General features: G+C 39.6%; 1 protein-coding gene across 1 annotated transcript; it reads left to right on the top strand.

Moving 5' to 3' along the window:
- The first annotated feature begins 474 nt into the window (after nucleotides 1–474).
- On the top strand, nucleotides 475–6,675 carry LOC116125744 (protein adenylyltransferase SelO). The gene is made up of 8 exons (XM_031411461.1): nucleotides 475–666; nucleotides 2,570–2,679; nucleotides 3,336–3,392; nucleotides 3,478–3,777; nucleotides 4,192–4,439; nucleotides 5,244–5,550; nucleotides 5,647–5,920; nucleotides 6,295–6,675. The coding sequence occupies exons 1-8, from the start codon at nucleotides 475–477 to the stop codon at nucleotides 6,547–6,549; spliced, it is 1,743 nt and encodes a 580-aa protein (XP_031267321.1). The 3' UTR covers nucleotides 6,550–6,675.
- The last annotated feature ends 17,601 nt before the right edge of the window (nucleotides 6,676–24,276 follow it).

Raw genomic sequence — 24,276 nt, forward strand, 5'->3', positions numbered from 1 at the left:
AAAAAGTACAAAGTCTTTAAAAAAAATTGACACGTGTGAAACGTACTTGCTCACGTATTCTATACCCGTTAGACCGTCCACACAAAACTCCTAATCCTCCCCAATCAGCGAACCGACCAAACAAAACCCCATAAAAAAGCCAAAAAAAAAGTCAAAAGCGCTTTTCTGAAAATCACTTCTCAAACCCCATTTTTCCCTTTTCCCTTTTTTTAATTTCCTTCATTTTAATTAATTAATTAATCTTTTTGCCTAAAAAAAGAAAAAAGAAAAAAAGAAAAGAAAAAAAAAATGCTTCTTCTTTCTCTTTCTCATATCTCACCAAAACCATCACTCGCTTCTTCTTCTCTCCGCTTCCTCCGCCAGACCCAATCTCCTCGCTTCCTCAAATTACCGTTCTGCCCTTCCTCCCTCGCATGCCACGTCAGCCGACGCGGCAGTAGTTTTAGTTTTAGTAGTAGGAGTAGTTGTGTTCACATGGAGTCGAGTTCACCACCTGCGGCTGCGTCCGTCGACTCCGTGACGCATGATTTGAAGAATCAGAGCTTGGATGGCAGCCGTGACGGTGATGCGAATAAGGTTAAGTTGAAACTCGAAGATCTGAATTGGGACCACTCGTTTGTCAGAGAGTTGCCTGGTGATCCTAGGACTGATATACTTCCACGTGAGGTTAGTTTTATTTTTAATTTTTGGAATTTTAATTTTTTTTATGTGTATGGTTTTTCCTTTTTTTTTTTTCGTTAATTTCTTTTTGTTAATGTCTTTAGTTGTGTTTGGTGTTGGTTTTTTAAGTTAAAGTTTGGGGCTTCAGTGGTAAAGTCATGAACGTTATGGGTTTGATGTGGTGTTTGGTGAGCCAGAAAATACAAGCTGTTAGAATGAGAGCCATTTATTTATTTTTATTAATTTGTTGTTAATATCATTGTTAGTGTGGTGGTGTTGTATTTTGAAGTGAAAGTTTGGAACTTGAGTTGCAAAGTCATGAACTTTATGCATTTGGTATGGTGTTTGGTGATCTAGAAAATCTAAGAATTTATTTGGTTAGAATGATAGCCATTTGTTTATTTTTATTGATTTGTTGTTGTTAATATCATTATTAGTGTGTTTGTGTTGTATTTTGAAGTGAAAGTTTAGAGCTTGAATTGTAAAGTTATGAATTTTATGGGTTTGATATGGTGTTTGGTGAGCTAGAAAATCTAAGAATTTTCTGTTAGAATTAGAGGCCATTTTATTTATTTTTATTGATTTGTTGTTATTAATATCATTATTAGTGTGGTAGTGTTGCATTTTGAAGTGAAATATTGGAGCATGAATTGTAAATTAATGAACTTTATGGGTTTGATATGGCATTTTGTGAGCTAAAAAATCTAAGAATTTTCTGTAAAAAGTAGTGTCATATGTTTATTTTTATTGATTTGTTGTTGTTAATTATCATTATTAGTGTGGTGGTGTTGTATTTCGAAGTTAGAGTTTATGAACTTTGTGGATGTGATATTGAGTTTGATGAGCTAGAAAATCTAAATATTTTCTGTTAAATTGAAGGTTGTATTTTTATTTTGTAGATTTATTGTTGTAAATGTCTTTATAAGTGTTTTGTTGTGGGTTTTTTAAGTTACAGTTTGGAGCTTGCATTGTGAAGTCGCGAATTTTATTGGTGTTATCTGGTGTTTGATGAGCTAGAAATTTACTTCTTTTTTGTTAAAATCAAGGCCAATTTTTTTTTTTTGTTTTTATTAACTTATTGTTTTTAATATTTTTATTAGTGTAGTGTTGTTGGTTTTTCAAGTTAAAGTTTGGAGTTTGAATTTTATGGGTGTGATATGGTGTTTGGTGAGCTAGAAAGTCCAAATTTTTTCTGTTAAAATGGACATTTGTTTATGTGGTGGTGTTGTTTGTTTTGGTTAAAGTCTGAACTTAAATTGTAAAGCTGTGAACTTTACGGGTGTGATATGGAGTTTGATGAGCTAGAAAATCTAAATATTTTCTGTTAAAATTAAGGCCATGGTGTGGATATTATATCCTGCTGGTTTTATTTATTTATTTTATATTAACAAGGTTCTAGAGTTTGCTAGTAGTCTCAGGTGTTGAATTTGTTGTAACAGTCGAGGATTCTGGGAGATCAAAAGGGGTAATTAAAGATAGCGAAAATGATCTTTTTGTTGGTGGAACTTACATTTGGGTTGAAGAAGGGTAAAGATGTGTTTGTTTAAATGGGATTTAACCAAAGGTGAATCTTTTGTTAATCGAATTTGTTAAAAGAGGAGGTGTGGTTGTTTGGGTTTAATAAGAATGTACATCTTAAGATAAGGAAAATTCCATCTATAAAACATTGGTTTTGATGAGATAATAAGGTTGTTGATTTGTTGACTTTGTTGTTGTGTTTGTGTGCTAAAGTTGCGGAATGTTGAAATGAATGAAATATTGTTGTCTTTTTTTATTTTTAGCTTGAGGTGATGTGATAAGAAGGTTGTTGATTTGAGGTTTTACATCATTGTACAATCTAGTTCTGTACTGACTGATTCGACGTCGTCAATATATTTTGATCCACTTTCTTCAATTTTATAATTTATAGGTGTTGCATGCTTGTTATACGAAAGTTTCTCCATCAGCTGAAGTAGAGAATCCTCAGCTTGTTGCTGGGTCAGAATCAGTTGCTCAGTTGCTTGAGTTGGATCCTAAAGAGTGAGTCTTTTCTTCTCTCACATTCTTGGCAAGTTCATGTTGTTTCTAAAATGATGGATGTTAGAAGCTGAAGCCACCAAATTTTTTCTTTGAAGCTTTAATAGATAAAAAAATGACTTTTGATAGTCTTGTATTCAGTCTTTTGTTAGCCTTTCTATATGTTACAGTCAAAGGATTAACAGTAACTATAATCTTGGTAACTAACCATCTTTTTAACTACGAAATTGTGATTCCACAGATAAGCCTTTTAGTGTTTGCTCTTGTCGAGAATTACTTTTTAGCATATAATTTCTGGATATTATGATAGAACACAAATACCTGAAATTTTATAATTTTTTTTTATTTTTTTTATTTTTTTGTACATACTCATATATTATCGTAAGGCTAATCTGGAGGTAATTCTATCGTTTCAAAGTGAAGACACTTTAAGTAGTTTTTCTATGATATGATTTGAATTCATGTTGTTTTTAGCTCTCAATTTACTGCAAACTACTAAGCACAAGAGTATTGCTTACCATGCTTCTGAAACCTCCAGTTTCCACATTTTCAACACTTAATTCATGTAGATCTTTGCCTTTTTGTTTTAATTTATTTTTCGGATGTATGGTGTCTCATTATCTCTTGGACTAATTGTAAAACTTTCTTTATGATCTCAGATTTGAGAGACCAGATTTTCCCCTCTTCTTTTCTGGGGCTTCTCCTTTGGTGGGAGCGTAAGTTTTTCTATTCATGTCTTTTGCACTCCCATATCCTTTGTGATACTTGTGTTGTTCATAATTGATCTCTTCCCTATCACAGAATGCCATATGCTCAATGTTATGGAGGACATCAATTTGGTATGTGGGCTGGTCAGCTGGGTGATGGTCGGGCAATTACTCTTGGAGAGATTATAAATTCAAAGTCTGAAAGGTGGGAATTACAGCTTAAAGGTGCTGGGAAGACTCCATATAGCCGGTTTGCCGATGGCCTTGCTGTACTGCGTAGTAGCATTAGGGAATTTCTTTGCAGTGAAGCAATGCACTTTCTAGGAATCCCTACAACTCGTGCACTTTGTCTTGTGACAACAGGAAAATATGTTACTCGAGACATGTTTTATGAGTATGTCCTGAAACTAACAGGGTTTTAATTATGATGAGTATGTTGTTAAATGGTTACTTTTGTGTGATATGTTTCCGACCATAAGGCTATATAATTTCCTAAATTCAATAATGTAATGTCCAATAAAGATTTTTGGTAGAGAATTGAAATAGTTTAGGCATGGTCAAGCTGCATTATGAGTGCAAATTTAGTTTCTGTTGGAACAATTGAAATAGCCAGTGGTTTTAGTATCCTTAAGAATAAGTATTATGACATTTTGGTTATCTTTTGCAATAGGTTGATTTAAGCCTATATTAAAGTTTACCCGGACTTGCAAAATCTTGGCCATTTAAATAATGTTTTATTAATCATTATAGATGTTAGTGTACGATATATGCTGGTTTTGATAATGGTTCTCTGTCTCTTTTCATGCAGTGGCAATCCAAAGGAAGAACCTGGTGCAATTGTTTGCAGAGTTGCTCAATCTTTTCTGCGCTTTGGTTCATATCAAATACATGCTTCTAGAGGAAAAGAGGACTTTGATATTGTCCGTGCTTTGGCAGACTATGCAATTAGACATCATTTCCCCCATATTGAGAATATGAGTAAAAGCGATAGCTTATCTTTTAGCTTAGGTGATGAAGATCATTCTGTTGTTGACCTAACTTCAAACAAGTATGCAGGTAACTATGTTAATATGAGTAACTATATTGTGGCATAGATGCCAATATAGTGTTCAAGATGATTGTTTGTGAAATGCAATTCCTCTTTCAAATGGCTGAAAAATTTGGACTGCAAATGGAGTAGGTCCGTTTTTGAAATTTATGTGTCCATCCTTCTAATTTCTGGATGTCTTTAATGTCTTTGTGCTCTTTCGAAGGTTTTAAAGCACAATTTCAGTTAATACGGCTATGGATTGGTTGTTCTCACTGGATGAAACTCTTATGCTTATTTAGGATAATCATTTAGTGACCAGCATTCCTGGTCCTATCTCTGGTTTTATAGATTTGGAATTGATTGGGATGGACTTACTTTCACTATGTGATCCCTATAAGTTCCGGGTGAAATTAGGAAAGAATTTATACATAAATTATGAGCTACTTTGAACTGAAATAGGGGGCTCATGACTGGTTGGAGAGTGTCTGCATTTATCCATTTTCTTCTTTGATGTAACAAATGGAAGTTCTTTTGTTTCCTATCGGGAAAAATGAAGGCTCTGTTTGAGGCAGGTAGCCAGGTTCACGTTGTGATGTTAACTTTAAATGTTCTTAACTTTCAATATTAGCTGCATGCCATTTACTGCAGCTTATAATGCTAAAACTGATTGTGTGCTCACTTTTTGTCAACAAACTCTTCTTCTCTCATCTACCATTAGATCCACCTTTTTATATATGGGTTTTTGCAAGTGCATTGATTATTTCTGGACATACTTTGGGTACAACTTTAACTTTTTTCTGATCTTTTTATTTTTTCCTGGATTACATCAGCATGGATAGTGGAGATTGCTGAGCGTACCGCTTCCTTGGTTGCAAGATGGCAGGGTGTTGGTTTTACTCACGGTGTGCTGAATACGGACAATATGAGCATTTTGGGTCTCACTATTGATTATGGTCCGTTTGGGTTTTTGGATGCTTTTGATCCAAGTTATACCCCAAATACTACGGATCTTCCAGGAAGAAGATACTGTTTTGCTAATCAGCCCGATATTGGCTTGTGGAATATTGCACAATTCGCCTCAACTCTATCAGCTGCCAAGCTGATAGATGATAAAGAGTCAAATTACGCCATGGAAAGGTATCTTTTAGTTGATCCTGTCTTCCTCTTAAAAGCCGCCTTTGTTCTGTAGTGGGCAGTTGATGACAGATGCATGCATGCTTTGGCTTGTTACAGATATGGAACAAAATTCATGGACGAGTATCAAGCTATTATGACGAAGAAACTTGGTCTCCCAAAGTACAATAAACAGCTGATCAGTAAACTTCTTAACAACTTGGCTGTTGATAAAGTTGATTACACAAATTTCTTCCGGTTACTATCCAACCTCAAAGCTGATACCAGCATTCCAGAGGGTGAGTTGTTAGTTCCACTGAAGGCTGCTTTGCTAGATATTGGCAAGGAGCGGAAGGAGGCATGGATCAGCTGGGTGCAATCCTATATTCACGAGGTAAAATACAGCTTTTGTCTATTTGAATATATATGTTTTTGTAAGGTTTTTACAACCAATATTGAAATTGTGTTATATCTAATGAATTTTTTCTAGGTAAAATGAAACATTTTTTTATCCTTTTTCATCTTCATTTCCCTGATGATGAGATGTTTGAATCATTTTCCTCCTTGTGTTGGCAATTTTACAAAAAATTTTGTTTGGAAGTTGGAAACCTTTGGATCATGCTGCACTTTTCAGTTTCGAGTGCTCATTTTCAGCTTTCATGGCACATACAAATCCCTTTATTTTGGGCAAACGTGGCTTTTCGAAATATGTAGACCTGTTAGTTCATTAATGCGAAGCCAACATCTAATTTCTCCTTGCTTCCACAGCTGGCTTCTAGTGGCATCTCAGACGAGGAAAGGAAGGTGTCCATGGATTCAGTGAACCCCAAATACGTTCTCAGAAACTATTTATGCCAGAGCGCTATTGACGTAGCTGAGCAAGGCGATTTCTCAGAAGTTCAAAGGCTTCTCAAGATCATGGAACAACCATACGATGAGCAACCTGGAATGGAAAAATATGCGCGCCTGCCCCCAGCCTGGGCATATCGACCTGGTGTTTGTATGCTTTCTTGTTCTTCGTAAACTTTGCCGCTTTCTTGCTCATTATGTTATATGCATATATACCCAAAAGAAGATTTACAACTTCTTGTATATAATAGCAGAATCAAGTTCTTTTTTGCTGCTACAATAAAAATGTAGAATTTGTATCCCCTTTATCTTTTTATGCACTTCTAACCGTTTATGCAGTTGGAAATATTTTATTTAGTTAAAATTAATGAATTATTTTTATTTTGCTTGTTGCAAGTTTCTTGGCAAAATTTCGATTAAGTTAATCATCTTGTTTATACAATCTCTAGTTGCATAATTTTGGACTGCTATTAATGACTTTTCCATTGTTTGTATAGATTATTTTAACTTGTGTTTTAAGGGGTATATATGTGTTAATTTAATCCGCCTCAAGCGATCGCCAAGTCTCAAGCGTTCTAGTGATTTTTGGAGATTTTTAAATATCTCTTAAAAGAGTAAAAAAATTCATAAATAGGGGTATATTTGATAGTTTTTTAAAAATTGATTGGGATTTTGTGATTTCTCAAAGTGAGAATGAAATTAATTAAATGTATATTAAAAAAAAAATTGGGATAGTTTTCTTAAATTATATATAAGTATAGTTCTTATATTTTATCGAGAACTATGTGTATTAACCAATATGTATTAATCCAAGTACTAACATTGAAAATTTGAAATTTTCTAAAAAAAAAAAAAAAAATTTCAAATTTTTAATGTAGTACTTAGATTAGTATACATTGGTTAGTGTACATAATATTACTCTGTAAGAATGATACATTTTTTTCATGTTGCTTTTATCATTATTTTAACAAAAATAAATAAATGAAGAAGTTCAAGTGTTTAACTATATATTCATGTTTGTAAAGTCAATCTCTAGCTAAAATGTCCTGATATAAATTTTGTTAGTGTGAGGATATATGTATTTATCATTGGATTCATTATATTAGACTAAAATGATATTTTACAATCTAGTATATGCATGGTTCAGATAAACTTATATCAGGACGTTCTGACTAAAGAATTATTCAGAGTAATACTAGGTCTACAACATAATTTCATAACATTTTCTCACAATCTTCGACGTAACAATTTGTCATTGGTCAACTTGTAAATGGATCTCACCTAATTATTTACGAATTGACCAATGATGAATTGCTGCGTCGATGATTTTGAGAGAATGTTGTAAAAAAAGGTTGCAAACCTAGCATTATTGAATTATTCCATGTATATTGTATATTTTTTTATTGAAAAATTTAACTTCATAAAAGTTTTAATGAAATTATTTTAATTGTCAACTTATAAATTTTGGAGTTAATTATTGTAAAAATAATTAATATTTTAGAACGTATAATTTTGTTAACAATTAATACATAATTAACCTTATTTTAATAAATTATGTTAAATCATTTATATTATGTATAATTATATTATATAATTCTTTATTTTAGATTTTATGTGCAGTCAAAGTGTAAAATTTCATGTAGCTTTTTGTATTATTATAATAACAAAAAAAAAAAAAAAAAAAAAAAGACGTAAATCCAATTCATAGTTAATTTATGATATATACATTTTTATAAAATGCAGAGTGGTATTAATATTACATTAAAATAACGACAATATTATATACAAGGGTCAGTTAGATATAGAATTTAAATGCAATTATTTGTTTTTTAAAACAAGGTGTTGTGCCCCAGGAAATAAAGGGCTGACGTGGGAAAGTCACGTGAAGGGCGACCTGCTCCCGTCAGAGCAGCACGCACACGTCAGACCTGCCAAGTGATGTGGAGCCCACACGCGTCCATTCTCCTGCAACAAGTCGTGCGATGTCAGCTTGGAAAAAGGGAAATGGGACATAAATCCATATTAATGTACTGACAATTACACCAAACCACGATTTAGTGATGATTATACGCTTCGATTCAGTATAAAATAGGAAGACCCCTTCATAAGGGGATTCGGCATTTACATACAAAAAAAAAAAAAAAAGAACAAACGGAAATCTCCCCTTGTAAACTTTGCTTTGACTTTTCGTCTGATGTAAGTGGACTCGCGACCGCGCCCTGACACCCACTAATACAATACAAATCAGTGGACGTAGACTTGCATTTTAGCGTCCGAACCACTTAAAAACTCCCTCTACAGCTATTTTACTTTTCTTATATTCCATTTTCACGTGCATCGAACAGTCAATTGATATTATACACGTAAAAGTTCGTTGGTTGTAAAATCGAGCATCACAGTTTGGCGCTAGAAGGAGGGCTGATCTAGTGTCTACCCTTCATCAGGAGAATCTTTGACCTACTGTCTTACAGCTACAATGGCGCCAATCTGAACCTGAGCAAGGGAACCAGCATGCAGAAGGAGTCCCCCTGGCCAGAGGGACACCCCTCCAACATCCCTCTATCTCCAAATCGCTGGGAAAATACCCCAACAGCCCCGCAACTGGACCCTGCCATCAGGAGTTACCTGGAGAGGTTTAATAATCTCTCCAGACAGTCACCAGAGGTTGGACCGTCTGGACCATGGCATGTCATCCACGACAGCCAGAGCCGTACAACCGCCAAAAACGCCTGCAGGTCGCGCGAAAGCGCGGCAAAGGCGATAGCCCGTGCCGCGCACTGCACGCGTAAGCGCAAGGGTAAACAGTGGTAAATAAGCCTACGGGTTCCCAAGGGCCGGGATACCAGGTGGCCCCTGAGCAACTATCAGCAAAGCTGAGACTTGGCGAGAGATGACCCCGAGCTGTCCCATGCCACGATGCAGCAAACCCAAGCAAAAATGCTGGGCATGTGGTCCCGATCACCACCAGCAGAGCATCCCGATCGCTATGCGGGAGGTTATCACACCTCGCGGGGCGGGTTCGTACCACCGCGAGGTCTTGAAAGTGCCCCTCACAACCCGTCGTTTCACATGCCCATAGCCAGCATGTGTCGAGTGCGGCCGGAATGCCGGCCGAGGCGAGGAGGAATCCGATCTCCGGACGGTCCTGAACCGCAACCGAGAAGGGAGGGCTCGCACGGGTGAAAACAACCCCAATTGGCTCCATTACCGCAAATTGAGGAGCTGCAGCGAGCTCTGGACAGGCTAGAGCAGCAAAACGACCAGACACAGGTCGTCTCTACATCCCCATTTTCCCCTGATTGCAAGCTGCCCCATTCCACAGGGTTCAGATGCCAGACATGCGGCCGTTTGATGGAAACTATGATCCGCAGGACCTTTGTATGTTTCAACGACCTGATGGAGCTCCACCAGGTCTCGCCTTGCGAAATGCCGATGTTTGGCTTGTGACGCGACCTCTCACGCCAAACGTTGGTTAAGGTCGCTCCAAACGGGTTCGATCAGTTCGTGGCCTCAGATGAGCGCGACTTCTCCGGCATTTCCAAGCCATCGGAAATTTTCATGCCTTTGAGCTACCTCAGCAACATAAGGCAAGAAAGAACGAATCCCTGCAGTCTTATGTTGACCGCTTCCACAGGGAACTCAACAAGGGTGCTCACGCCCCGAAGATTCCATCCGAACTCTTATAATAGCCGGAGTTCGCCCGCCCAAACCGACCTGTGGAAGGAACTGCAGCTCTGAGACGATATTTCCCTCCCCAGATTTCTACAACCTGGCGAAAAGCATCTCCGAATAGAAATTCCTGGCGCACTTCGCCGTCGCGATCACGGCACCTCTAGCAGCATGTCGGTCGGGAGATACAGGCGAGCTGATCGCAAAGGAGACAATGCGATTAGCGAAAAGGGAAGACCCCGCTACGAGCAGAAAAACCTATGCTCCTGTCCCCCGTCACGATCGTGACAGGGCCCAATACACCCCACTGAATGTGTCCTATCTGCGATCCTCGACAAGTCCGAGGAAGCCACCTGCTCTGAACCGAACCCATGAAACTCCTGCGCCGGCCAGGAACAGCAAGAAATACTGTCGTATCATCGGGATAACGGGCATCACACTAATGAGTGCCAGCCCTAAAGCAGGCTATTGAAGAACTTATCAAGAAGGGGCACTTCAAGGAGTACTTGACGACTCTCCAAAAGAAAACCAAGGGGAGCGAAGGAACAGCGTCGTGATCGCGCGGGTACAGCAGTGTGAACCTGATTTTCGGAGGTCCGCACCTCGCTGGAACACGCGGGGGGCGCAGGACAGTTATGCTAGGAACGCATCATGACCCGATCAGTGTCATGACACATCGCACGACCTCAGAAAGCCAGAAGGAAGAACCAATCACCTTCTGAAGGAGGCAGCTCGCTTACATCATCCGTACGGACGCTCTGGTACCACCACCCTGATTGGGTGTCATAATGTCTCAGGATGCTTGTGACGACGGAGCGCTGGTGAACATTCTGTTCAAGTCGCTTTCGATAGAATGAACCGGGTCGGGCGACCTGAAGCCAGCTTCGATGCCTCTATAAACGGTTTTTACAGGGGATCACTTTCCCCAGCGAACATCCTCCCCAGTCACGCTCGCGACTACGACGAGGTGACTAGGGTTACAGAGTTCCTGGTCGTATGACTGCCCTCGGCCTTCAATGTATCCTAGGGCGACCTCTACTGAGAACCTTTAAGCATTTACTTCCATCTATCATCTCAGATGAAGTTCCCCACCACGTCGGGGATCGGGGAGGTAAGCGGGTCGCAAAGTGCATCACGCGAATGCTCCTAAAAGCGTCCAAATGCGACAGGGGAAGGGCATTTGCGGTGCGCGCCCCTTCAGGCATGACATCTGCCGGATCGAGCCATAGCCCGGTCCAGCAGAGGATAATATAGATCCACGAATTCAGGAATCCCCCCGGCGGCCCGTTTGAGGATCTGTCTAAGTCAGTTGATCCGAAGGAGCCGAGCCGAATGCTAAAGATCGGAGCTGTCTCCGTCCCCAGCTCGCTTACGCTGGTGAACTTCTTGAGAGAAACTTGATGTGTTCGCCTGGTCGCCCGCTGACATGGTCGGGATCGCCCGGACTTTATCTGCCATTCCCTGAACGTTAGCATTGAAGCTAGCCGGTGCGCCAAAGAAGAAGGGCGATGGATCCAGAGCGGTACGCCACGCTAAAATCCGAAGTGGAGAACCTTCTCCGAAATGGATCTATCCGCGAAGCTCTCTACCCGACCTGGCGCCAATCCATCCTCCTGGTAAAGAAGCCGAACGTAAGGTCGAACCTGCGTAGACTTCAGTGACCTGAACAAAGCTTCCCGAAAGACAGTTTCTCCCCCTGCCAAATTGACCAGCTCGTAACGCCACCTCGGGGCACGGACTTAAGCTTCGGGATGCTTACTCGGGATACAATCAAATCCCGATGCATAAGCCAGATGAGGAGCATACGACCTTCATCACAGGATAGGGGGCTATACTGCTACAAGGTAATGCCCTTCGGCCTCAAGAATGCGGGTGCGACCTATCAGAGGTTTGGTCAACTGAATGTTCTCCGACCAGATCGGAGGACAATGGAGGTCTAGTAGACGACATGCTGGTTAGTCCCAGGTCGCCTCAAACATATCAAGCACCTCGCAGAAATGTTTGACATACTCCGACTCTACAGAATGAAGCTGAACCCTCTCAAATGTTCATTCGGTTATTCGTCAGGAAAATTCCTGGGGTATATGGTCAACCAGCGGGGCATAGAAGTGAACCCCAAAAGATTCGAGCTCTGCTCGTATTGGAGACCCCGACCAGCAAAAAGCAGGTCATGAGTCTAACGGCGAATAGCGGCATCATCGCTTCATATCAAGGCTAACCGACCGCTGTTTACCATCTTTCAACGTTCTGAAGCCAATAAGAAATTCGAATGGACTTCCGAATGCAGCAGCATTCCAGAGTATAAAAGACATCTAGGAAGCCACCTCTTCTCTCTAAACTTCTTCCACAGGAAATCCTGCTCGTTTATCTGTCCGTGTCTCAGTTCGCGTCAGTGCACTGCTTAATACGGGAAGAAGAAAGCTCAGTGGCCATTTATTATGCAAGTAAACGTCTATCGGATGCCGAGATGCGGTATCCGGAAATGGAGCGATTAGCTTTCGCCCTGCTGATCGCGTCCAGGAAGCTCGCACTTACTTCCATGCCCATACGATCAATGTAAGGACGAGTTACCCCCTCAGGCAGGTCCTCCAGAACCGAGGCCTCAAAAGTGCTCAAATGGGCCATGGAGCGAGGCCAGTTCGACCTAAAGTATATGCCCAGGTCAACCATCAAAGGCAGCTTTGCAACTTCATCTCGGGTTCTCCTATCCCCAAGCGAGCAGCAGTCCAGCGAAGTCGGGCAAGAAACTATTCAAGACCTATCGACCTGGAACCTCTAGTCGACGGGTCATCAAACAAAAGAGCCGTGCGGTTCTCCTCCTGGTGAGCCCCGAGGGGGCTCGAGTTCATGAATTCTCCGATTCGGTTTAAGGCGACCAACAATGAGTCCGAATACGAAGCCCTGCTCGTCGGGTTGCGACTCGCGAAAGAAATGGGTGCAACCACGATCAGTATCTACAGCGACTCCATGCTGGTCGTCAACCAAATTCTAGGAGATACCAAGCCAAAAGGACATGGTCCGCTACTTGGAAAAAGCTAAGGCCTCTTTGGGGCGTTCAGACACTTTAAAATCACTCAGATCCCCAGGAGAGCAACTCTATAGCGATGCCTTGGCGAAGATAGCCTCATCATTAGACTCCAAGGCCTTGATAGCATTCCTGTTCGTTTTGTCGACGCTCCGTCCATCAGCCGACCGAACAGGCCATGAACGAGGTTCAGTCAGATTCCGGATGACTCCCATTATACAATACCTCAAGGACGGGACCTTGCCTAACGACAAGGTCAAGCAGGTCCTACGAGTAAGGTCGCTCCTTCACACTAATCGGATCAGCTATATAGGAGAGGATTCAGTGCCCCTCTCCTCCGATGTGTAACCATTGAGAAGCAGACTACATCATGCGGGAATTCATGAAGAATCTGTGGCAACCACACGGCACCTCGATCTCTCGCAAACAAGATTGTTCGTAGAGGATTTATTGGCCCCAAATCCAAGAAGATGCGCACAACTTCGTCAAGAGTGCGACAAATGCCAGCGGTTCGCGAACATTCCGCGAGCACCCTCTCACGAGCTGGTTACTATGTCAAGCCCCTGCGTTTTCCATGTGGGGGATCGACCTTATCGGCCCCTGCCAGTTGGAAAGGGAGGGTCAAGTACCGCCGTGTCGCGGTAGATTACTTTACAAAATGGGTCGAAGCCGAGCCATGGCCACGATCACACAGAAGGAATTAAAAGACTTCGTCTTCAAGAACATAGTGTGCCGCTACGGAATTCCTCCCACCTTTACTCAGTTGGAAGCAATTCGATAATGAGGAGTTCAAGCAGTTCTGCAACGAGCTGGGCATCCACAGAAATTTGCCTCAGTCGCCAGGCCGCAAGCGAATGGCCAAGTTGAAGCAGCTCAACAAGACCATCAAGCACACTCTGAAGGCCAAGCTCGGGGCAGCCAGGAAATTGGGCTGACGACCTCCCCGAAGTTTTATGGGCATACAGGACAACTCCAAGGACCTCCACCTCGGAAACCCCGTTTTCATTACCTATGGCAGTGAAGCCATGATCCCGGTCGAGGTCGGGACCGTTCTCTTCGGAGGGACCTGTACAACGAGGACGACAACGAAGCACTTCTGAGAGCAAGTTTGGATCTAATTGAAGAACGTCGCACAAGGCTTCCTAAGGATAGCAGCCTACCAACAGCGAGCAAAAATTTCTTTGACTCGAAGGTCAGGCGAAGAGACTTCCAGGTCGGAGACCTGGTGCTAAAGGAAGTTCTCCCTTGGGGCCAGAGAGCCAATGCGGGTATAGGGCCTAACTGGGAGGAGTCCATACGTCGACAAAGTGATCAGACCAGGGAGCTACCACTCTCAGAGATTGAACGGCTCTAGGTACCCCGAGTTGGAACGCCGAGCACCTTCGGCCTACTATCAGTAATCCAAACTCACTCAGTTTTTGATAATTCTTTTTCAAGCGTACTTTGTTTACTTAAAACAGTTCGAATGTGTTTCTGTTCGCATGTCAAAGTTTATATGTAATCACCTCGGTAACCACAATTGTAAATAGGGCATATTTTAAAAAGTAAACTTCAATTGCAAAGAAAGTCATAACAAAAGTTTTAAGACTCGGGTACAAAGGGAGCGACTCTCTAAACACTAAGGCTGGTCGGGAAGATCCTGCGACCGAGCCCACAGCCTGGTCGGGTCCCTGATCAGGTTCTGGGTGGCCGCGGCACCTGTTCCTCCTCGGCCATGATCCGCAAGTCGCCTGCCAAAGATTCGAGGTCGAAAGTCCAAATCAGGATTCTTTGCGCAAAGGGCGTAGATGGACCCGATCGCCCATCCGCGGCTTTCTCCTCCATCCACCTCAGATTGATTTTGCATTTCCACAGTCAGTGCAGTGTGACCTCTCCCGATCCTCCTGAAGTTCGGCCTCAAGGGCCAGCCTTTCCTGTTCGAAGGCCCCATTAGCTTCTTCAGCCGCTGAGCCCGTTCGAAAGTCGCCGCAGTTCTTGGTCCTTTTCGTTGACCTCCTTAGTGAGAACGGGCGGTCGTCCTTTGAATCTCTTTGATCTCCTCAGCACGTCGGTCGACCTCAGCCTTCTGGAAATCCACTGATCGCAAGGCGGCATCTTTCTGGTGCAGATACCTGTCCGCGCCTGTCGACGCTTGTGCTCTTTCGTTCGCGGACTCCAGCTCTGCTTCAGTTTTCGCGACCTCCCCTTCCAGGTCGCTAGTCCCTGTCGTGCCAGGGGGGGAGCGTCTGGGTGGGCTTCCTTGACTCTCGGCTCACGCAAGCCTCTCTACCATTCCCTCGATCAAGCATCTCTGTCGCCAGTGTGTTAGACAACAAATGCCGGATTCGAACAATTTTCCAAGTACCGGTTATTCTACCCTCTGCTCTGATCGGGAGACTCGACTCTTACTGACGAGCACAAAGTCTGCTCGCGCCGACTCGTCCAACTTCTCATTGTATGACTCCGATAGCCCGCAATCGAGCAGGTCCATAAACGATATCGTCGCAGTTATCTGGCCTCAGTGCAGACTCCCCAACGATCTAACAGGTGCGCTTCCGTTGCTCCTGCCTCGCCCACAGCGCCCCTTACCCACCTTCCTGGACCCCTGCGCGACCTAAGGGCTCTCCCTCTGATTCTGTCTCCGACTCGTCAGGCTGAATTTGCGTTTCTCTTTTTGACTTCTGGCCGGAGCCTTCCGTTGGGCGAGTAGTCGGTGCCTGAGCGGCCTGTCCCGACCTTGGTTGCCCCTTGCGCCCAGGCGGGCTGGGCTATCTGGAGCCGTTTTCGCACCGTCTGTGGCGCGGGGACAGCACGAGCATGCGTCAGCTCCCCTCCTCGGACTTCCCTCGAGCGGAAAGACAACTGGTGGCTGCGAGCACGGACTTGCCTCGACCTCCTTGGTGGGCATCCGTCTCTTTTGCATTCCGCGAGGAATCGTTAGTAAACGAAATCATTCAACGACCAGAAAGAAACCAGTAACTTACCTTCATAGCGGTTCTAAGAGTGCCCGGTGGCTCGCTGAAAAAACCGCTTTCGCAATGTTCGCATAGTCACCAAGCTTCTTCGCGTCGCCTACTAGCTCGTCCAGTACCCGAAAGATACAACTTGTCCGGAGTCAGCGAGTACGAACTGCTCGGTCGTCGGTCGTTCATTAACTCTGCAAAACAAAGCAGTCGTCGTTATTACAGATCAGCGAGCATATAATAACTCAATAAAAAAACCTACTTGGATCTTGAAAACGGCATAAGCCGTTGTCCATGAAAAAGAAGAACTTAGACTCTAAGGCTCCCGCTCTCTTGCTGGGGTGTAGATCCTATGTAACCCCGCGGCAGGGTACGTCGCGGGATAGGTATACAGTCACTTGTCCCTACCTTCTTAATATATGCGACACCGAGCTCTACCGCCGTGGCTCTCCCAAGCCGCTCTCAGCAACACGCGATGTTTCCTCGTCACAAGCGATGACATACGCGTTTGTGTCATATGCAATCGGTGCGAATCCCGAAATTTCCAGGAACCGCCTGATGAAAGATGGAAGGGAATCCTCCCCACCCTTGAAGATCTCCTCTAGATGTGTGCGGCGAGGCCAGTGTCTGGGCGCCTCGCGACGATCTGGTATGGTCGGAGGAACACCTCTGCGCGAATATCATACTGCGCCTTTATTCTATCGACTCCTCGAAGTAAGAACCGATTAACATCGAGGGTTGCTTCCCTGGGGCTCTTTCCCGCGAGGACGAGCTGCTCCTTCCTCGGGTCTGGTGTGGACGCCGTTCCATTCCCCTGCGACATCGACAGACGCGTTCATTATCAGCCTTTTGTGTTCTCGTAGTTGCCCATAATGGACCAGACTCCAAAAATCTATCAACGACTCGAGCCCGCGTCCACGGCTCAATACCAAACGGCGTCGTGTCCCGGTGAAACGCGAAGACCCCACGCCACTGGTCCCACCAACAACCAAAAAAAAAAAAAAAAAAAAAAGAGAAGAAAGGACTATATAATGTCCAAAAGTAATAACCTCCTTCTATCTCACGCGAAGCTGTTGCTGACATTCGTTTCGATTTGCCTGAAAAACGCCGATCGGAAGAAAGCTGTTCCTGACGAGCGAAGGTTTTCCACTTGAAGCGAAAGAAGTTTCGGTGGCTTCATCAGAAAAGTGAGTTTTTATATGAGGGCTGCGAATCGACGGTTACCACCCCTTGGAACTGAAACGATAGCCCACTCTCTCTCTCCGCATTAAATGCGCCCCACGTCGCATTAAATGACGCGATAATGGACGTCGTTTCGGTTACGCTGCGCCACTAACGCTGTCAAACGGTGCCAACTCAGCACACGAGGCATTTAATGAGCCTGACAAAGGCTTTAACGCGCGCAGATCGCCTGACAGCATAAAACCAAGTTCATTGAATCCGTACAGAAGCGTCCATCAGATCCAGGTCGCTAAAGTGAATATTGTCAGGTCGCTCCAGCAGAGCGGCGCAAAATCGTGCTTGCCAGGGCTCTGTACCGAGCTCCTCCTATTCAGGTCGGAGCGAGTAAAAACGCCGACGTAGTTTAGTTTCCAAGGTCCGACCTTCGAACCTTAAAAACTAGGGGGCTTCTGTTGTGCCCCAGGAAATAAAGGGCTGACGTGGGAAGAGTCACGTGAAGGGCGACCTGCTCCCGTCAGAGCAGCACGCACACGTCAGACCTGCCAAGTGATGTGGAGCCCACACGCGTCCATTCTCCTGCAACAAGTCGTGCGATGTCAGCTTGGAAAAAGGGAAATGGGACATAAAGCCAGATTATATACTGACAATTACACCAAACCACGGATTTAGTGATGATTATACGCTTCGATTCAGTATAAAATAGGGAAGACCCCTTCATTAAGGGGATTCGGCCATTTTACATACAAAAAAAAACAAAAGAACAAACGGAAATCTCCCTCTTGTAAACTTTGCTTTGACTTTTTCGTCTGATGTAAGTCGACTCGCGACCGCGACCTGACACCCACTAATATCAATACAAATCAGTGGACGTAGGACTTGCTATTTTAGCGTCCGAACCACTTAAAAACTCCCTCTACAGCTATTTTACTTTTCTTATATTCCATTTTCACGTGCATCGAACAGTCAATTGATATTATACACGTAAAAGTTCGTTGGTGTAAAATCGAGCATCAACACAAGGTATACAACAAATTTTATGAAAATGAGTTTGCTAAAAATGAGTAGAATTGTTTTCAAAAACATTTTTCAAATACAATCCTAAAAAACTAATGTAAAATTAAAAAATGATTAAAAGTCTTTTTCACAATTTTCTACAATTTTTAATTTAAAATCAATTTTAACATTTTATATCGGATAAATTTTTAAATATTAAAATACAACTCAAAATTTTAAATTGTATTTTGATTTGTAAAAATTATTTTTAAATTACAAATCAAATACGTTCAATTTTTCATTTTTCTTGTATTGTTGTCTCAATTTTGAATCGAAGATTGACATATTAGAATGAACTAAAAAACCAATTGTGTCTAGTTTTGACTTTTGAGAATATTATTACGAGTAAACAACTTTTTCCCACCTAAGGTTTGCCTTAATGACTTGTTCCACCCAAAATTTTTTAAAATATCACTTTTTTACCCAAAGTTTATATTTCATTAATACACAAAATACACTTCACTTTCTCAACCGATGTTTGGCCAGGAGCTAGGATAAGAGAGATTTTGTAGAGTGGAGGCCGATGGATTGAATGGTGGTGACCGATTGAATATTCGCCGTCGAAATTAGTGAGAAATTAGCTAAGAACATGAAACTTTAGCTTTGCAGTGGCCGACAATCAACAAGAAATTACGGTTCAGAATGAGAGAAGTTTTGTAGAAAAGAGACCGGAGGTTCAAATAGTGGTGACGGAAAGAATTTTTGCCGCTAGAATCGACTGTAATCGGCTTTGGGTAACAACGAAATATTAACTTTGGGTGGAAAAGTGGTATTTTGAAACTCTTTTGGGCGGGAAAGTGTCATTAAGGCAAACATTGGGTGGGAAAAAGACGATTACTCTATTGTTAATGTCTTATTTTTACTATAATAAATGGGTGTAGTTCTAATTTTTGCCATATCCATATGACATAAACTTAGAATTTTCTTAAGGGATTTTTTATTTTATTTTATATTATTGAAAAAATTCAATTTTCTTTTAAAGTTTATTATGTATAAATTATGAATTTCTAGAATTGATCATTTCTCCATTGAAATATTTAAAATGAATTTAGTGATAATTTACATAGTTTTGAATTAATATTTTAGATATTAGTGGCTATCAGTATGATGAACACAAATTTTGTGTAAAATCAAGGTGAAAGTTTTTATGTTGTTTTGAGATTATTATTATTATTATTGTTATTGTTGTTATAATAACAAATAAATACAAAAATGTAATTCACAATTTATATATGATATTTTTATGTAAATATGTAGAGTGGTATTACATCAAAATGATGACACTATTGTATTTAAGTTTTTCCTTTTTATGTTAAATTGAAGACTGAGATATTTGAGTAAATTAAAATTAATCTTTCTTAATGTCCAAAATAGATGGGGAGGGCGTATGGATTTTTTACTGCTTCTCCTTAATCGACAATCAACCGGGAAACCAGAGCTAAGCGTTTGATTTTTCTCTAAACTTTAGAGCAAGAAGAGTAGAATACACATGTATGGTTACTATTATCTTGTATCTACGAATAAATATACGTATAATTGTTTTGTTTGAGGTTGTGTGCAATTAATTTTTCCTTTTCCTTTTCTTTCAATTTCAATTCATTTTTTGAATCTTTCATGGAAGTTGTTAAATTTTATAGACATATCTCGACTTATATATATATATATATATATATATAAATATAATATATATATATATATAATACAAAACTAATATAAATCACTGTTAAAATCAGCGTTAAATAAAAAAAAAAAAAAAAAGGAAAATTGTCTATAACAAACAATTATTTTTTTTTCACCAAACTAAGCGTTCTATTTTTTTTTTTTTTTTGCAAGGGTAAAATGGGAACCCATAAATAATATTATGCGATATTAAGGGTTCAAGAGATGAACCCTAGCCACTTCTACCCCTTTTCATGCCACCTTCCTCCCCCAAAACTCTCAAATTTTTCCAAGGACGTTCCAAGGAAATCCATAGAATTTGTTCACTTTTGATGGAATTTCAATCTTAAGCATTCAAAGGTAAGATTCTTGCACTAAGATGTGAGATTAAATTTTTTAAAAATGTTGAATTCTTATGGTTTATATACTTAGGGTTAAAGAGAAAGAGAGTTGTACAAAGGGAAGACTAAAGTGTTTGTGTTGCTCACATCTAAGGTAAGTGAATCCAACCCTAGTTATGATTTGAGCAATAATTATGTAGAGAGATTCTTATATGTATGTATGTGGTGACTTGGTGGAAGTTTGGATGACTTATGAAAGAATTGCAGTAGAATTGTAGAATTGTAGAGTGTGATTTCCTGGCCAGGTTTGAAGTTGATTTTAGGGAGTTTTGCTCCAAATTTTGGTGGCTTGAGAGAGATGTAGAAGTGTAGCCATTTTAGTGTTTGTATGTGCATACAAATTGTTTGATGAAATGTCTAAGTGAAGTGCAGCAAAAATATGATAGCTTGTTATTTTGATATGAGTTTGTAGATGGTAGAGAATGACATGTCCACATGCCATATTGCATTCTTGCATTTAAACATTTGAATTTAGAAAGAATAACAAGAATAAGCCCATCTAAATGCATTCATACATATATGAGAACATTAAAGAACAAAGAGAAAGAAAGAAAAGAAAATTCATTATAGATTCAATTATTAAAGAAAAGAAAAGAAACTGAATTCTTATTTAAAAGAAAGATAAGAGAAGAGAAGGTTGTTGCGATGGGGAGCCCATGAGTGACAAAGAAACAGAATAGCCCCACATGCACACTGCCTTTAGTGAGCGGCCTCAGAGTAGAAAGAAGAATTTATACAATCCGTTAGAAGTGCATGTGGATGAGGACTGTACCCAGAAAGAATTTCAGAATACACTCACACGACCAGGGTTCCAAATCCATGCCTTAACTGAGTACGATCGGCAAACCAGAATAGAAAGAAAGAAAGGATAGTAAGAAAGAAAGAAAGAATTGTAAGAAAGAAAGAATAGAAAAGAATTGTAAGAAAGAAGAGAAATAGAAAGAAAGAAAGAAGAGAAACACAGAAAAAGAAAGAAAATAGAATAAGAAAGCAGAAATACATAAAAGAAAATGCATTTCCTATGCATTTGTGCATATGCATTATGCCATTTCTACTATCCAGAATTAGCTTTACTAATTGTGCTTACATATCAGTAAGTGAGAAACTAGAATTTTAAAAAGAGCAGAGAAGAATAGAGAAGTTTGATGTAAGGAAAGAAATTCAGAATATGAGTGACGGAGGAAGACGGAGTAGCATAGTAGGTTTACTTACTGAGCAATTAGTGCTCACTCCGTTACTTTTACTGTTTTTGCAGGTACTAGATGAGATGCGGTCGGATGGAACGTCAGGTAACAGAGGAAAAAGGCAACACTGTCTGATTGTTCTAAGTGTTTATATTTGTAACTTTGTTACTTGACATAGAGATTTGTATATAAAGTAAAGTTATTTTTTTGGGCCCACTACCTTATATACATATATGTTTTTCTATGACATATTTAGTGAGTTTCACTTTATATTTCCCAAAGTATACTAGCTATAAAGAGTTATTACATTTTTGGTATCAAAAATTCAAGAGAACTTGTTTCTTTGCCTCGGCGAAGTCTGAAATTTCTGATACACAAATTGGACAATGAGTTCATTGCCGTGGCAAAAAGTGAAAATGTCAACTCTTTCAATCTTTCACCTTAGAATACATAATACTAAGGGCATTAAGACATAAGTAGAGTTACATACCTCGATGTGGGTGATGAAATTCCATCTTTGCCCTTTAGTCAATTACAATAATGTCCTCATTTCCATTGCATTCTCCATTACATTCTACTTCTTTTCACTCCCCACACTTTCAACTAATTATGGGTGGAATGACCATTTTGCCCTTAAGCAAGTTTTCTAGATTTTTCTCAAAAATTCTAGAGAATTCTTTACCCCGGCGAACTTGTTTCTTTGCCTTGGTGGAGTTCAAAATTTCTGACACACAAATTGGGCAATGAGTTCATTGCCGCGGCAACAAAACTCCTTTGCCGCGGCGAAAAGTGAAAATGTCAACGCTTTCAATATTTCACCTTAGAATACATAATACTATGGGTATTAAGACATAAGTAGAGTTACATACCTCGATGTGAGTGTTACAATTCTCCCTCCCCTTATAGGAAAAAGAAACCTCACTATCCTTGATGGACTAAAGAAACCTCACTTATTAATGAATTTTATAATGACAAATTTATCCATATATTAATTAATAAATTCTATCCTTTAAGAGAAAATAAATTATGGTTCTTGGTAGGATGCAACATCAATCATGGCTATAGATTCTTGATTAAAGTGACAAGATTTGTTGAAATACATAGACTTTCTGGTGGGAGAAGAAATTAAACGATGAAATTTAGATAATTGAACGAATTTTTTGCTTGAATAAGAAATCGTTAGAGATTCTTTAAGTTTTTATGGATGTTGTTATTGTCATATTGTGGTGGGTATTGTTGTGATTGATTATATTTAGAAGTGTTAAGGTTGAGTTGGCCTTGAAAATGAAATTACTACATGTAGTGCAATTTAACCAGTTAGCGTGGAAAATTATGCAAACTAGATAATGAATTGTGCAAAAGCTGGGTTGACGTGATTTTTTTTTTTTTTTTTTTCTTCTGGGTATGGTGTTGTTTATGTTGTGAAAGTTTAAAAATGGATAAAGTTTTTTTTTTAAGTGTTGGGAGGTTAGGGACGAAGGTAGTTTTGGTATTTGATTTGGATATGTTGGTTATATGTGTATCGACGTATGGTGTTGGAAGAGTTGGTTAATTAATATAACCCCCTCTATTTTTGGCTAATTTTTTTCCCACCTAAATTAATACATGCCATTGATTAAATTAAGCATCTTGTTCATATAATCTTTATTCTGTTTAATATTTGCAAAAAAATCTTTATCCATATATATATATATGGATTGTTTTGTATTATGTAACACTTTACAATATTCTAATAAATAAATTATTAATTTTCGAAAATTCATAAGGCATCTGATGTTATAATACTTTAATATATAAATTAATTATGGTTAATTACAATAATTTCCTATAAGTATAACTAATAACACAAATTCCCTTATAGTTATAGTAATAACAAAAATTTTCTACCATTAAGTTTTGATAATAAAATAAACGACAAAACGACAGAAGGATAATTCGGTAGTTATTCATTAAAGCATAAAGATTTGTACTATTTTTTGAAATCTCAATGACAATTTTACTATTTGATTTAACCTTTAAGTTTAATCAAATAGCAAAAATTGTCACGCATTATTGATTATGTAAAATTCATGATACATATAAGATATAATACCATACCAACAATCAAGTGAGATTTTTAAATAAAAAGTCCATAATACCTCTATTTTCTTATTCACGCATTATTGGGAATGAATAAAATGTAAAATAAAATAAAAGGTTGGGATGTTTTAATTTTTTTGCGTTACTCTTGTTTTAGTTTTGATGATTTTTTGTGTTTAGAATTGTGATCGGTGATTATTAGATGATGTTTTTATTGTTGCATTATTGTGAAATTAAGCAGATTTTATAATCTGCTGAAAATAATCTATATTATATTTGGACATTAATTATACTCTTAGAAAAGAAAAATTTAACTTCTTTTAGAGGTGTACTGTATACTTTTTTTTTTTTTTTTTAAATATATATTTTATTTATTTCTATTAACATGAGAATTAGAAAATAAGGGTACTATAGATTTTTGATTGAAAAGTTTCTCCTAACCGGGCTAAACTATTTGTATCCTATAGTACTAGAGATAAGTGTAATATATTTCAAATCTTAAGGACGAAAGTTTAAATAACCTAATCTAAAATATTAATTCAAATATATATGTATATAAACAATTTTTGTGATTGTTCTTTTAAAGATTGCATGACTATTTAGGGGATTTTATGACATTTATTTATTTTTGGTATGTTTCTAAATGATTAAATTATTTCAAAATTATCCTCAACCGGATCATGGAAAATTATCTGTAATCAAAGTTT

Source organism: Pistacia vera, unplaced genomic scaffold (assembly GCF_008641045.1).
Source record: "Pistacia vera cultivar Batoury unplaced genomic scaffold, PisVer_v2 Contig170, whole genome shotgun sequence".
NCBI classification, from domain to species: domain Eukaryota; kingdom Viridiplantae; phylum Streptophyta; class Magnoliopsida; order Sapindales; family Anacardiaceae; genus Pistacia; species Pistacia vera.